This window comes from Amblyomma americanum, chromosome 10 (assembly GCF_052857255.1).
Source record: "Amblyomma americanum isolate KBUSLIRL-KWMA chromosome 10, ASM5285725v1, whole genome shotgun sequence".
Classification (NCBI taxonomy): Eukaryota; Metazoa; Arthropoda; class Arachnida; order Ixodida; family Ixodidae; genus Amblyomma; species Amblyomma americanum.
Window position 1 is genome coordinate 100,950,341 of NC_135506.1, and position 14,796 is coordinate 100,965,136.

The 14,796-nt window shown below is 47.3% G+C and overlaps 1 protein-coding gene across 3 annotated transcripts in view; it reads left to right on the plus strand.

The window, feature by feature from the left end:
- LOC144108775 (uncharacterized) overlaps positions 1–14,796 on the plus strand; it is a 44,221-nt gene that overhangs the window by 13,550 nt on the left and 15,875 nt on the right. Inside the window, exons 3-9 of one of the 3 annotated variants that reach the window (XM_077641950.1) lie at positions 2,033–2,095; positions 4,928–4,969; positions 5,936–5,995; positions 7,237–7,317; positions 9,768–9,860; positions 12,671–12,778; positions 14,460–14,707. In XM_077641950.1, the coding sequence (XP_077498076.1) occupies positions 2,033–2,095; positions 4,928–4,969; positions 5,936–5,995; positions 7,237–7,317; positions 9,768–9,860; positions 12,671–12,778; positions 14,460–14,707 (695 nt within the window). Of the gene's footprint in view, positions 1–2,028; positions 2,096–4,927; positions 4,970–5,935; positions 5,996–7,236; positions 7,318–9,767; positions 9,861–12,670; positions 12,779–14,459; positions 14,708–14,796 lie in introns of all 3 variants that reach the window. The other 2 variants (XM_077641949.1, XM_077641951.1) reach the window with 2 other exon arrangements.

A 14,796-nucleotide genomic window follows, 5' to 3' on the forward strand; every position in this document is an offset into this window, starting at 1 on the left:
GCTGGTGGCCAGAATGACGCGGGTTCGATACCGGCCACGGCACTCACATTTCGATGGAGGCGGAATGCTACAGGCGGCCGTGTACTGTGCGGTGTCAGTGCGCGTTAAAGAACTCCGGGTGTTCGAGATTATCCGAAGCCCTCCACTACGGATTTCCACAAAAACTGAGTCGCTTTGGGACGTTAAACCCCATAAGACTTAACGTTAGCACGCGAATAAAAAGAGAACCGAAGAAAGAAAATGAATCAGAATAGAATTGTTACGTTATATAAAGGCCCTTGAGCATGCGAAGGGCCCTAAACTCATATTTGGCGCGTCGTGAAACTTGTGGGCTAAACTTGTCTTAAGTGGAAGCGTGCCTGTCAGAGATTTGACAGTGCTGGTGATGCTCGCTAGTTGTTAGCGCGTTCTGAAGCATGCGTACAGCCTTCGCTAAAAGTAGACGGGCCACTGCGAGTTTGTGTCTGGGCTCACGCAGCGACGTTCTTGTTCTACCGGTGCTACAAGTCGCATGCGAGTGAGAGCAACCGAATATTCCAAAGCATCCCCAGAATTTTTTAAGTAGGCCCCCGACAGAAAATAGATTAAAGGGGATTAGTGGATGAATTGAGACGAATTAGTGGGCATTAACGTTTTAGTGGGGATTATTTTGGCGGTGATTAATGTTTTAGCGGGGATTAACAGACTTTAGCGGGGATTAACAGACTTTAGCGGGGATTAATGGGCTCTAGCGGGGATTAATGGGCTCTAGCGGGGATTAATGGGCTCTAGCTGGGATTAATGAGTTCTAGCGGGGATTAATGGGCTCTAGCGGGGATTAATGGGCTCTAGCGGGGATTAATGGACTCTAGCAGGGATTGGTGGTTTGTTAGTGGGGATCAGTGGGCGGATTAAGGTGCAAGAGTTGTGTGGAGTTAGTTCAATCACATATACCTATTCTGTCGAAGGTTCTTGAACAGTATAGTCCTCAGATTTTCAAATTTGGAGGTGATTATGGCGTCACGACCTTCGCGACCAATCGGGGAATTTCGTTACGGAGAAACCATGGGGGTTTTGCGACGCAACCTAAATGTTATCGCGTTAATAACGCACGGATTTTGTCAAGTCCAGCTCGTTGCAGAGTTTCATTCGTTATCAATTGTGCACGCATACTATTGATACGATGGGTTTAGGGGTCCCATTCAGCGGAAAACCCTGCGCAGTTGGGTGTATGCGGAAAAGCCAAATTGGTCTAGAGGGCCATGACGTCACACGCGGAGTTCAGGACTCAAAAGGAAAGTGTCAGTGTCTGCTTGGACAAGAGGAGCCGCTGGCGGGACCCTATAACGCTATCGAGTCATACCATTAAAGGTGGTATACTTAAGTGCTCTAAAGATGTAGCATTTTACGCCAACTTCTTACGGTAATCAAAGCAGAAGAGCACGGCAGGTTGTGAGCGAACTTGTTCGCTTTTCGCGTAATGAATCATGGTCTCCTCCCCCCCCCCCCCCCCCACCACCTCCTTACTTTACACAATTTATTCCTGCAGGTTTGCCGAGCGCGATCTGAAATTTGATGTATAATTAATTCTGTTTCCTATGCCTTTTACGACTCTCTTCATGCACCTGAACGACGGCGCCTTCGAAATTAACGGGAAAAAGTGGAAAACGGAGTACGTGTGACAGGCTAGTCGTGCTATCTTGATCACCGTTAGCGGGAACACGTGGAGTGGCGAGGAGCCAGCTGTTGTACGTGCGCAGTGCTTTTTCAGTCATCTACCGTATACATTTAACGCGATCAAGAACCGCGACCTTAAGCCGTGATCAAGAAAATAGTATACATTGGCCGCTCATGATAGACTAAACAACAAATTACGATTTCTTTCACTCGCAAATTACAAAAAATAAACGCCTGATATAGTGGCCTGGCTTTTCTAAAATAACATTTAAAGCTAAAGAACTCACTTCCGTGGTGCTCGCAAAACAGTGCATCAACGAGCACACGTCATTTTTTTTTTTCATGAAATATCTACTGTCGTCGTCTCTTTCGGCAGGTCGTGGCACCAATCGTTTTTCGGCGCAGATAGCTCATCACACCGATCTTCCGTACATCAGGGGTACGCATTGGTTCGACGGACTTCTAGCACATCCTGTTGCAAAGCATGGCAACGTGAAACTGCTATCGTTCCATGTGCAAGCATGTCTCAAGCTCTGCATGAAACACTCCACACCGCTAATCCGCTTTCGGGCTTCTTAGTACAGGCAGGACACTTTTTCGCGTGTGTATAGTCGGAGACAAAAGTCTTTGGGCCACGTGTTCCTCGATTCAATTAAGCTCATAGTTTTTCAGCGCAACGGCACACAGCCAAAGACAAGAAGGAAGACAAAAAGGACGAACACGGCGCTGACTGACAACTGTTTCTTCAGAGACGCACACACAGCTTAAATGCACTCAGACCAGCACAGGCGCACACCGTGAAAGTAAAAAAAGAATCGCATCACATCTTCATCGGCAGAACTTTGAAAAGAACGCCGTTTCTGCATTATACAAAATGACCGAAGTATCCCTGACACATTATGACCCAGCTCTTTGAATATAGTATGCCTCTATCGTTTCACGGGTTGTTTTTAATTTGCTTCTGCTCAGAACCCTCACTCCCGATAGCATCGGTGTGCAATCCTTGCAAGTTGCGCAGTGCTCGACAAGGTTAGCGCCTTCCCTATTCCTAAGGTCTCTTGCGTGCTCCCTGAGCCGGTGGTTGACGCAGCGCCCCTTTTGCCCGATGTACGACCTGCCACACGTCAAGGGGATTTCGTACACAACGCCTGTGGCGCAGTCCGCAAAGCGGTTCCCGTGCCTCTTTTTACAGCCAGGTTTTTTGGTTTCACCTCTGGTGCGTCGAGCCAAGTGGCCAAGCTTCCGAGGGGCTGAATAGACCGACACATTGTGCCGTTGGTCTTTTCTCTCGTAAGGGGGCAGTCACCCGTCCGCAGGCTAAAGTAAGGCCTGAAGTGATGCCCTATACGTGCATTTCCATGCCCTCAAAAAGGTGGCAAACCGGCACAATGTGCCGTTGGTCTTTTCAGCCCCTCGGAAGCTTGGCCACTTGGCCCGACGCACCAGAGGTGAAAACAAAAAACCTGGCTGTAAATATAGGCACGGGAACCGCTTTGCGGACTGTGCCACAGGCGTTGTGTACGAAATCCCCTTGACGTGTCGCAGGTCCTACATCGGGCAAACGGGGCGCTGCGTCAACGACCGGCTCAGGGAGCACGCAAGAGACCTAAGGAATAAGTTTATTGGGGTTTAACATCCCAAGGCGACTCAGGCTATGAGAGACGCCTAGAGAGCTAAGGAATAGGCAAGGCGCTAATCTTGTCGAGCACTGCGCAACTTGCAAGGATTGCACACCGATGCTTTCGGGAGTGAGGGTTCTGAGCAGAAGCAAATTAAAAACAATCCGTGAAACGATAGGCATACTACATTCAAAGAGCTGGGTCACAATGTGTCAGCGATACTTCGGTCATTTTGTATAATGCAGAAAAGGCGTTCCTTTCAAAGTTCTGCCGATGAAGATGTGATGCGATTCTTTTTTTTACTTTCACGGTGTGCGCCTGTGCTGGGCTGAGTGCATTTAAGCTATGTGTGCATCTCTGAATAAACAATTTGTCAGCCAGCGCTGTGTTCGTCCTTTTTGTCTTCCTTCTTTTCTTTGGCTGTGTGCCGTTAAAAACTGAGCTTGAATCAAGAATACCAACTAGCCCAAGAACTAACTCTACTGAAGTGTTCCTGGAACGAAGCCGGTAGCTCTGCTTTAGCCGGCGGCTGAAGACCACACTTGTGGAGATGAAAGTACAAAATTTCGATTTTCACCTCCTCAAGTGTGGTATCCAGCCGCCGGCCAGTAATAGCTATCGGCTTCGCTTCAGGAACACGTGGTACACAGGCTTCTGCCCCGGACTGCACGTAGTACATCGAGAGGGTGAGAAACGTTTTTCCAGCTTGATAAACTGGGGTACGATACATTCTTTGACGCGGTGTGTGGAATCATCTTATTAGTTGAACCTCGTTGCGACGAAGTCGAAGGGGTCTGGCGATTACTTCGTTATAGCCGTTGCCTTGTTATAGCCCCTGTTAACCGAGCTTCCAAGGGGAATCGTCATTACTTCGCTTTATCCAATATTTTGTCTTGAACCGCTTCTCAAGTTCAGGACTGATTTCAGCAGCCCCACAATTTAAAAGCCACGCGCATGGGAGCTAAGAGAGGAAAGAGCTTCACGCAGCCTTGGTGCTTTTTCCTACGCATGGTCATCAGAATAGTGTTTTCAGCGTGTTGCTTTAATTCATGTTCGTAATGCAGTTAAGCTATATTGCAGTGAATGTACAGATGAGTTCGTGTTTATGAGCGCCTGCGCACCGTTGTCTCTCGAGCAGATTTGACGTCGCACGTGAAGCTGGTTGAACTTAAAAATTTCCAGCAGTCGATCTAAAGTACACGGTTTTACGGTGCCGAAAGATGGCGTTCCGCGGGATAGCCCGAAAACAAGCCAGGAAATACTTTTGTCTTAACGGAATAATGGCGCAGATCAAGTGACAGGACAGCAGGAGAGCACACACACAAGCGCCACTATTCCGTTCAGCATGTCTGACCAACTTGCCCTGTCCTTTACGCTTCTTAATACTTTTGTCACCCCCCCCCCCCCCCCCAAATTCTAACGGCCATCTTTGCTAACCCTTTGCGGTGCCTTGCTGGTACCGCATGCTAACACGGATGCTTCAGCAGCTGCAGTTCTGTGGTGTTGCTGGTCTAACCTTCGCTTCGGTGCATGGTGCTGGTGGTGGTTTTGCGTCTTTTCTTTATCAGATATCTGCGTTGTTGCATACTACGGGCCGTTATCTTGCTTGAGCTGTCAGGACGAACTAATTTTTTCGATGGTGCGCTTTGCAGACCCTGTGGAACCTTCTAACGTCGTCGACGGACCGTTACCCGGTAAGCGAGCCAAACACGCATCCCTACCGCTCTGTTAACCAACAGAGATCACGCAAGCGTGCCCATTAGCGACTCTCTTGGGCTACATACTTGTTGCGGCACAGCCTGTTATTCGAGCGCACTTAGTGTCGCCCTACTCATGCTGCATGCTGTATAGTGGAGGGCTCCGGGAACAATTTAGACCACGTGATGTTGTTGAACATGCATTCGCTTAGCACAGTAGATGAGTGTCTTTTCTTTTTCCGTAAATGGGAAGGAAAACAGGTATTTCAATTGCGATATTTGAGCGACGTGGTTAGCTTTCTTTTTTTTTTGGAAAAACTCTGATAAGCGTAGCTGTTTGTCTTCGTTAATTTTGTCCTCTTGTAGTGTTCCTTGAAGATGCACACTAATTAGGATTCCGTCTGAAGTACCACGTTTCGGATTCAAAATAATTAATATATGGTACTGAAGTGCAGGCAACACTGTAGCTGAATAAAATGTAAAAAAAGCTATTGATGTGGGCAAGAAACCAGCGTTTTGTAATGTATCCCACTCGATCCTTTCTTTATTTTTTACTCACCAGACGTAATTCTTTTTTTTTTGACATAGCGTTGATTTCTATTTTTGTGTTCAATTTTTAAGATCTGCTTTATTGCACGAATCATGATGCATCAAAAGAACCGCGAATCGCTGAGTGAATGGTTGTAGTCCAATGTTTGCATGTACCCCATTGAAAAATGCTTTTTCTCGTGACCTATTTGCACGCAACCATCGTCGAACATGTTTCAGTTAAAGTGCTGATTACGGTTGAATCTTTAGCAATTTTTGTTGGGTTTATTGAATGCGTTTAGACATGTAGCTGCAAACTTCCCTTAAATTTTACGCATAGTGTCAGCATTTCCTGATAGCTTGCAACAAAGCATGTTTTTTTTTCTTTAATCTTGAGCGGGAACAGGTTTTTGCATTAACAAACTGTTATCGCAGGTGAGGGGGAGTACACGTCGACATCGCTAGGCTCCGACACAACATCAACTACTGATAGCGGTAAGTTCATTAGAGCAGCACTTTTTGTCCTTTCTTAGACCTGGCAGCCACAATGAATGCGTCATAACAAAGTTCGTGGAAGCTGTGTAGTACCTACCAGTCAGTACCTAATATCGTGTTTTACTTCAGTTATGAGTTAGTGCATTTTCCTTAGTACGCTGTGAGCGTGTGTAGTTTACCGTAATAAACGCTGATATAAGCAACTTTTTTTTTCCTTATTCAGATTATGTATTTCTTTACTTCAGATAGCGCGGGTGTTTGGGATCGAAAAAAAGCTTTACAATTCAATAACACTGCCGATCTGTCCTTTCAGCTAAGCCTCGTTCGAAAGTCATGGCCGGGCTACGAATTGCAGAGTACGTTATCGATGATACGGCAACTGCCATGCCCCCTGCGGCGTGAAGACTGCAGTAGCACTGTCGTGACAGTGTTCCTGACTGTGGGTAGTTCTGCCCTCAAAACGACGAGAACAAGTTAGCCAGTTTCGCTGCTAGAGTTGATGTTTACTGTGAGCAACGCGGTTCTGCAAACGCAACCGGGATTCCGTTGCAACCCAGATGTGTGGCGTGCTGCTCTTGCATTACTATACAAGGCTGGTTTCTATAATCGTGTACTGTCCACATCACCCCGTGAACTTTTTTTTAATCTCATCTTTAGCATGTTTAATGCCAACCCCAAGCGACCGCATTCAGGTCGAGGCGACATTCACAAGCGGCCGTGCGCAGAGGCTCTTTCAAAGCCACCAGTTTTCTGCGAAGCTCATTTGTATGCAGCTATTCGCCGCGTTGTTCCTTTTATACAAAGACCAGGGGAATTTGTCGGAACATCTCCTTCATGACTAATGGTAACGCGCTCATTTAATGAATAGACGAGCACTGCCCTGTCTTGTCCTCCCTTCTGTTGTCGCTTAGTGTGCGCCTTAGCGTAATCATGATGGAGCTCATGCTCTGTGTAGAGAAGTGTGTCACGCTGCACTCGATGCAGGAAGGACTAAAAAGGGAATAAAAGCTGTCCTCTAGCGCACTACCTTTGATAAAAGGGAGTATACGTCTGAGGACAGCTTGCTCACTTTTTACTCCCATATGGGTGTATTAATGTTCAGTGTGTACACTATCAAGAGAGACGTAATCTGTGCAGAGAAGTGGTTTGAAGGAGTAAACTCTGACGAAGCCTCTAAACTTACTGCAGCAACTTGGTTGCTCCGGGCCAATGTATATAGTGTGCTTTTCGCTCCCTCGCAGCTGTTCCTGGATCGAATGACGAAGACAACAGCGTCGATATCGTCCCTGCGCCATTTCTGCACCCAGGGCCTCACTACGCAGGTAACGTGGCTTTCGGTGTCCATGCAATGGTTAGTCCTCCTGACGTGCACCGAAGTATTTAGTTAATAAGCTCAACTTCACTATCCCTTTCGGGCCAGCATTAATGTTCTCGTATTTTATGCTCGTTGCCCTGTAATGCTCAGTGGCACTACTTAAGCACATTTTCTGTCGGGCAGTAACTCTCGCTGCAGTCTTGGGTACTGACCCGGTACCTCGGGCTTTATAATTGGTCACATCATCTTGCTCAGTGTTGTAGCTTTGTTTAAAAAGATAGCTTTAAGGGCTCTAGATGATGTCAGGACGGTGCGAAAAGAACAAGGACAAAAGAGGCACAAGAACACAACAGTTGGCACCTGTCCTGTTGTGTTCTTGTGCCTCTTTTGTCCTTGTTCTTTTCGCGCCGTCCTGACATCATCTAGAAACTATGCACCAACTAGCCCAAACCAAAGCACTTCTTGAGCGTTAAGGTCCCGGCGTTTTTGTTGGCGTGTCAAGAAAATCTGGATTGATTGAGAGTCACGACGTAACACGTGGAGCACCTGAATTGAAGTGATTAAATCATGACATGAATTGGGATTATGAGATCGCAACATGACTCAAACGCAATTATGACAAGTGACAGTGCAAAGTAAATGATTTGCACTGAAAAGTACATTGGGGTGAGATGGGAATCGGAACCGTGACCCTTTGATCCCGAGTCACACTGTACCTTTGGGCCACCGAGGCACGTTTATTCGACTTGGGTAAAGGGAGGCCTTCTGTGTCTTGTCCGACGGTGTCCGTGTCTGCGAAGTGATGCGCAGAGACGGTCCCGGGCTGCTGAAGGGACCGATTAATTCCATCGCGTCATAACCTTAATGCAGAGCTTAAGTGTCCTCCGAATTTTCTGCTCCACCTACTGCAACAGGGAACTTTGGCGTTCCGTCTTTTCATCAGCCGATATGTCTGTTCTAGAACTTCTGGACACCACCGAGATGGCTGAGTAGTTATGGCACTCTGCTGCTTACCCGAAAGACGCGGGTTCGATCCCGGCCACTGGGGTCAAATTTCGAAAGAGGCGAAATTCTTGAGGCCCGTGTACTGTGCGATGTCGGTGCACGTTAAAGAATCCCAGGTGATCGAAATTTCCGGAGCCCTTGACTACAGCGTCGCTGTTAGCTGGAGTCGCTTTGGAACGCTAAATCCCAATAAACCAACCCAGCTTTTTTTTTAGCCGAATGCATCTATAGATAAAGCAAACATGCTCTAGCTTCAAAAACTGCCGCCACGACTTGTACTAGCATTGTAGTTACAAGGGAACTTTGCTGCAATTGCTGCAGGGCGCGAAATTTGCCTTCAGTGACTAGTTTCCTTGAGCAATCGCCATATAGCGAGGTACAGAAGTTTTATAATAAAAGTTTTGTAAAATGTATATAGGTTTGAATGGGTCATCAAATTGGACTGTGGCACATCTGGTTTGCCTTTATAGGTTTAACGTACCAAAGCGACTAAGCCTACGAGAAACTCCATTTTGGAGGGCTGCGTATAACTTCGCCCACCCGTAGTTGACGTGCAATGACACTGCACAGTACAGAGGCCTCTACACTTTTCCTCCATAGAAATGAGACCGCCGCGGGTGGGTTCGAATCCGCGACTTTCGTTCGTACTGTGCAATGTGAGTGCGCGTTAATTAACCACGGATGGTCGAAAATATCGGAAGCACTCCACTACAGCGTCTCTCAAAGCCTGAGTCGCTTTGGGAAGTTTAACCTATAAAGCCAAACAAAATGTGTCATAATCCTATTTGCTTACCTATCCAGACCTATATACATTTTTCGGTAGGGCAGCGAAGGATAATAATGTTTAGATGAGCACACCTGTAAAGCTCCACTGAGGACAGACTGAACTTGGCCTCTCTCGATAGGTTACTGCGTTCTAACGATATAGAGGCTACGTTCATTGAGAACTGAGCTTGAAAGAAAAGTCCAAAAAATGAGGTACAGATGTCGCTGCAGTCGGCCGTACTTGAATAAGAATTGTTTCGTCATGAAGAAAGTTATTGCGTTGATCACTGAGTCCAGATTATGCCACCGTCCACGTCCAAACAGTTGTCAGTCTTTTCGTTGCATACGTGAGGAGTTTGAATAGAGTGTCGTAAAAATGTCAGCCTTTGGATCCGATTTTCTTCTTCAAAAAAAAAGAGCAACAGGAAGAAGAACTCAGTGAAAACTGATACTACGGCTTCTTGTGGAAGTCTTCGTACATGTCGCTTAAAAATTTATGGTGGTTAAAATCACTCCAAAATCTATTAAATCCCCTCTAAAATCGCAGTGCGTGCGAGAATTTTGTTACGCAATTTCAATGTAACCGTTGCTTACGAAACGTTCGCAGAATACGGTAAAATCTGCAGTTTTCTCCACTCAAATTGTTGTTGCGTTGCTAGTTCGGACAAGTCTTGTCTTTTCCGACAGGCACTCCCGCTCCGTACGAACACCCACACCCTCCACCGCAGTACGGCCTTTCGCACCAGTGGTACCGCCTGTCCGCCAGGCCCGTCTACGAAGGTAAGTGTACTCTTCCTTGGTGGCCTCGAGCGTAGATAAGTGTGCAAGGCTGTAACGAGCGATTCCAGAAATAACAAAGTCGAGAAATACGACACAGCCGGTGCCAAGATACAGCAGAATTTTTTTGTCGTTCAGTCATTACGACAGATTTTTATGTAGTATCCTGAAGTTGTCTGTTCTTGGGACAGAATTGGCTTTGCCGTTTCGACAGGAGAGTGCTCAATACTGCAAAAAATCATGCTATTAGTACAAGAATTTCTGATGATTTTTTATGGCGCGAAGGCATCTGGGGCCAAAGAGCGCCATGGCGCAAGGTAATTTCGTTTACTCAAGGTGGGGTCAAATACCCATTTCCTAAGCATTTCACCCTGAATAAGCCGAGCACCATGCCAGAGAAAAGATTGTACCCATTGTTGTCAGGTCCCAAATTACAGCAGCAGTGACCGCTACGGTGGTCCAGTGGTTTGAGCTCCCGCCTCGCATGCGGGAGGTGCGGGGTTCGATCCCCAGTGCCTCCGGGTACCCACCGCTGACAAATTTTGCTGTCAGGTCCCGAAATTCTTCAGTAATTTCTTTTGTGACAACAGCAAAAAAAAGTATAGCTTAAGCCCTACGTTGTTTGGTAACTATAGCTCCTAGGATAAAGGTTAAAGGTTAAATAAAAGGGGAAAACTGTGGAAACGAAAAAAAACTAACTCGAAAGGAGGGTTACATCATGCGACCTGCCTCCCCAACCGATGCCCTCTTGAACTAGGCGCCCATCCACATTCTCCGGTCAGGCCAAAGTCGGCCCGACATGAGAGCTGAGGCCCTGACCAAGCTAATGAAACTCCTTGCAGACTGTCACGTGGGGCAAACTTCCTTTTTTTTCATGACTGCTTCAAAACTTCCACGAGACGCTGTATGCTGATTTATTCTTCCTTCGCGCTCGTCAATTTGCTGTATCACTCCGCTAGCCTATCGCAGCAGCACACGAATGCAGCATTTGTTTTTCACGGCTCCAAACCGTAACTTACACCAGTCCACATAAACTTCACGCTATCGATCCGAAATCAATTCTCGCACGATGCATATTCTGCTGGCAAAAGGTGGACCTAGTTGAAATGGTATGGGCCGCACGAGTAAATGCTGCTTACACTATAGCGTACCCAACGAGGGACGTAGTAGTAGAAAACATTTATTCCAAAAAGGTAGGATAGAGAGGCGAAAATACAGATTTTGGGTGGAGTCCTTATATCAGGACCCCAATGTCCACCGCAGTTGCTCTTGCTTGGGATATCAGCTTTCGCTGCGTCGCCAAGTCAGAGCTGAGCAGAGCAGACTCCCAGTGTTCCTCGGAGTGATGTTTGACTAGTTCGGGGGGCTTGGGACCGGAGCAGCCCCATGTTACTTGATATGTTGTTGGAATTCCGCCACACCAGGGGCAGATTCTGTCATATCTGTCGGGGAAGATGATGTGGTATGGGGAGGGGGGGGGGGGGGGCAGCTGGCTCAAATTTATGATAATGGGCGATTCCGATCGAACCATGGCTGTGTATTGGCTAAGTTTATTTGTAAAAGATATTGATCGTATGCATTGCCATTTGCGCAGTGCTCCTATGCCGAAGGGCTGTAGCAGGGGTCCGATGTGCTAGAGGGAATTTTTGATGAAACGTAAGGTCTGTTGGTCCGGGTGAAAGATCCCAGTGCAGTGCGGTTTCATTCTTTCCCAGCACTACGGATCATCACAAGACAGGTTCCGTAGCAAATGCATCAGTGCTTCGAAATGATCTCGACAAGTGGTTGCACACACGAGCCGTTTGTGTAGGCTCCTGCTCATCAGTAGCTGTGGTACTTCTCTGGGACAAGAGCGAATGACATGTCTGAAGGCGACGCTGTTATGTTTTTCGCAGTTGAGCGGAAAAATTTCGGGAACGGGTTTTAACAAATGCGTATCAGTGTGGACACATTCATACTACAGTCCAAGTCTAATGACTCGCTATATATGGCGCTGTTGCAAGAAGCTTCCATTCCGATCGCCTAACGCAGATTATCACTTCGCGTATTCACGATAATGAGGCAATGTGAACCGTGCGCAACTGTTCTATCCGTGGTGCGTCTCATTATCAACGCGGCCTGAAAAATGACGTTCGCAATGGCGCAAGGATTGCAACAACCAACTTAAAACGTTACACAGAGGAGACTAGACGCAAGGCTGCAGCCTCATGTTGTGTCTTCGCGCTGTGTGTTGTCTTACATTGGCTTTTGCTGTCTTTGAGCTGCCAACCAGCTAGCTCGGATAAAGAATATTTTACAATGTCACCGGGTTCCAACTGAGCTTAGCGATAGTGTACAAGGCCCATTGCACAGGTCTAATCTAGAGCGTAACCTTGGCAGGTATGTATACGGGCTGGACAATGCAGACGCGCCGCAACCTGCATTCTCCGACGACAACCTGCATTCTCCTCTGTAACTGAAAATCTAGCTCTTCTGACGGTGTCCAAGGAGGCAGGCTACGGTTCCTTGAGATTGTCAAATGTTCATAGGAATTCCCCAAGGTGGAGTAGATTTGTAATAAGGGAGTAACTACACAGTGGCTCTACCCAAGCGCAACCATATGGCTACAAAGAAAACCTATGTTGTTTCCAGACAAATTCGTAGTTAAGGGAAAATTCGCTCTGGTCCGGGGTTCGAACACGGGACCACCGCTTCACCGGAGCAGTTGCTCTACCAGTTGCGCTAACCGGGCCGGCTATAGCACAACTTCTTGTAATCATTCCGGTGTTAACATTGAACTCGTTCTCTCATCTCGTCCCCGCATCTGGCTGAAGTGAAAACCTTCAAATGCGACTTCGAGCATCACACCTGCGGCATGCGCAACCAAAAGATCATCGGGCCTCACTTCAAGCTCGTCAGGGGCAATGTCGGCAATCGACCCGGTAAGTACGCCAACTTTTCCTCATTGCCGCTGCATCTAAAATGATGTGACTGCGTTAGTTTGACAACGACCTGTCAAACGAAAAGGGCGTTCAATTTGATGCAGTTTGGGCTCAGCGCATTTTCTTTAGCTAAATGATCAAGATAACGGACAAGCCTATTCATTTATATTGCGTCTTAACTCTCGGTCATGTCGAGGGCTTAGCCGAAATGCTACAAATCTCTGCTACTATCTTCGCCTTAGAACAGCGCTGAATGTTATCACTTTTAGTGATATGTTCGATGTGCTTAGACTCCCTAGTACTAGCGCCCATCTTCGGGTGTAGCTGCAACACCCAATGTCGGTGGTATCGCAATGAGGAGATTAAATGTTCGTTGAACTAGTTGGCAATATACGGAAAATAAGTGCTTTTGCAGTTCAGAAGAGCAAACTAACACCGCTTGGGCACAAATATATTAGAAGATAGCGGTGCTGTAAATTTTTAGGTGGCTGCAGAATACAAGCAGCGTTGACAGTGGACTTTCTCTGCCACTTTGTCTCCGACTATCCACGGTGACTAAATGGAAAATTCGTTCGGCTGTGGCACCAGAGTTCGCTGGTTCTATCTCGGCGGTCGGGAACCTCAACTGTCGCGTCGGCAAAAAACAGCGCTGTGACAGTGGACAATGAAGACAGAACTGGCGCTCTCCTTGTTCCTTGTCGCATTGCTGTTTTTTTTTCCCAATTTTAAGTGGCTCAACTCTCCGTTTTACAACCGTCCCGTATTAGGACTTACTACGTCAAAACCCTATGGTGACGTGATTACCATTTTTAATACCAGAATGGCGTGTCACCTCGTTCACTCTTTGCCCAGTAATTGCGTTGATATCTTTGGTAACGTAATAAGTTTGAGCTGCGGGCCTATTAAGCTCCGCTAACTAAAAAAAGAGCAAAGAGGGAGTGGAGCAAAGCTAAAGCTGTTTTCTGCCTTGGGTTATAGCGGAAACAGCTACGTCATTCCCTCTCATTTTATTATTGTAGAGGTAAGGTGTGGCTCAAATGTACTTGCAAAATCCAGGTTGAAAATTTTGACGCGGAGGCGGACATTCTGTACACGAGAATAGATAAAAAAAAAATGGAGACCCTTAAGCCCCGTCTTACGGGTATGACGCGCTAGCGTAATATTTTGATTCCCATATATGCAGAAGGTTATTCTCTACATTCATAGATCCTTGGGCGCCCTCATGCGGCACCCACTGAAACCCTAACACGCCATGTACGGCATGGTACGGCAGGTGGCGCGCGTCCAGTGAATGCCCAGATGTTTAGAAACGTATCTTCGAGTTATGCACTGAGGCGTTCATGATGAGAACTGTGATGTGCAATAGAGTTTAAACAACAGGAACCGTGTCTAACCATGAATAACCTTGTCTAACCAAGCATAACAAACCTTTTGCTCCAACTAACTAGGTTCAGCCGAGTTGAACCAAACAATTTTTTCGTTCACAACGCCGACGCCCACACCGTCAACGCCGACACCGGCTTTTCTGGTCAACGGGGCCTTTAGAACTGTCGCTTTAATACTCCTGCAAAGAAACACCTGGGCAGGAAATGTCCACTGGAGCGCAAGCTTGAATCCTCCGCGCATGAGCCAACTAGCCTCAACCAGAATTATGGTTGCAATACTTTCCGCTTTGTCGCAGGCTACTACATGGCGGTGGACTCCCAGAGCATTCCGCCCGGTGTGTCCCGCCTCATCACACCGTACCTTCCGGGACACCCGAACTCGCTCGTGTGTCTGCAGCTGACGTACGCCGTGTACGGCCAGGGAGCCGAGCGCATCCAGGTGGTTGCTCAGGACGTCGGCAACCGGCCTCTCTTTACCCTCGAGAGGGACGGCCGCTCCTGGAGGACGTTTGGCATCAATATGACCGTCCATCAGGACGTGCGGGTGAGCCATGACATATGCTGTCTTCTTTGTTCAGTTTAATACCTACAACAGCCTACCATCCAACCGTAGTGTGGCTGCTTAGAGCGTTT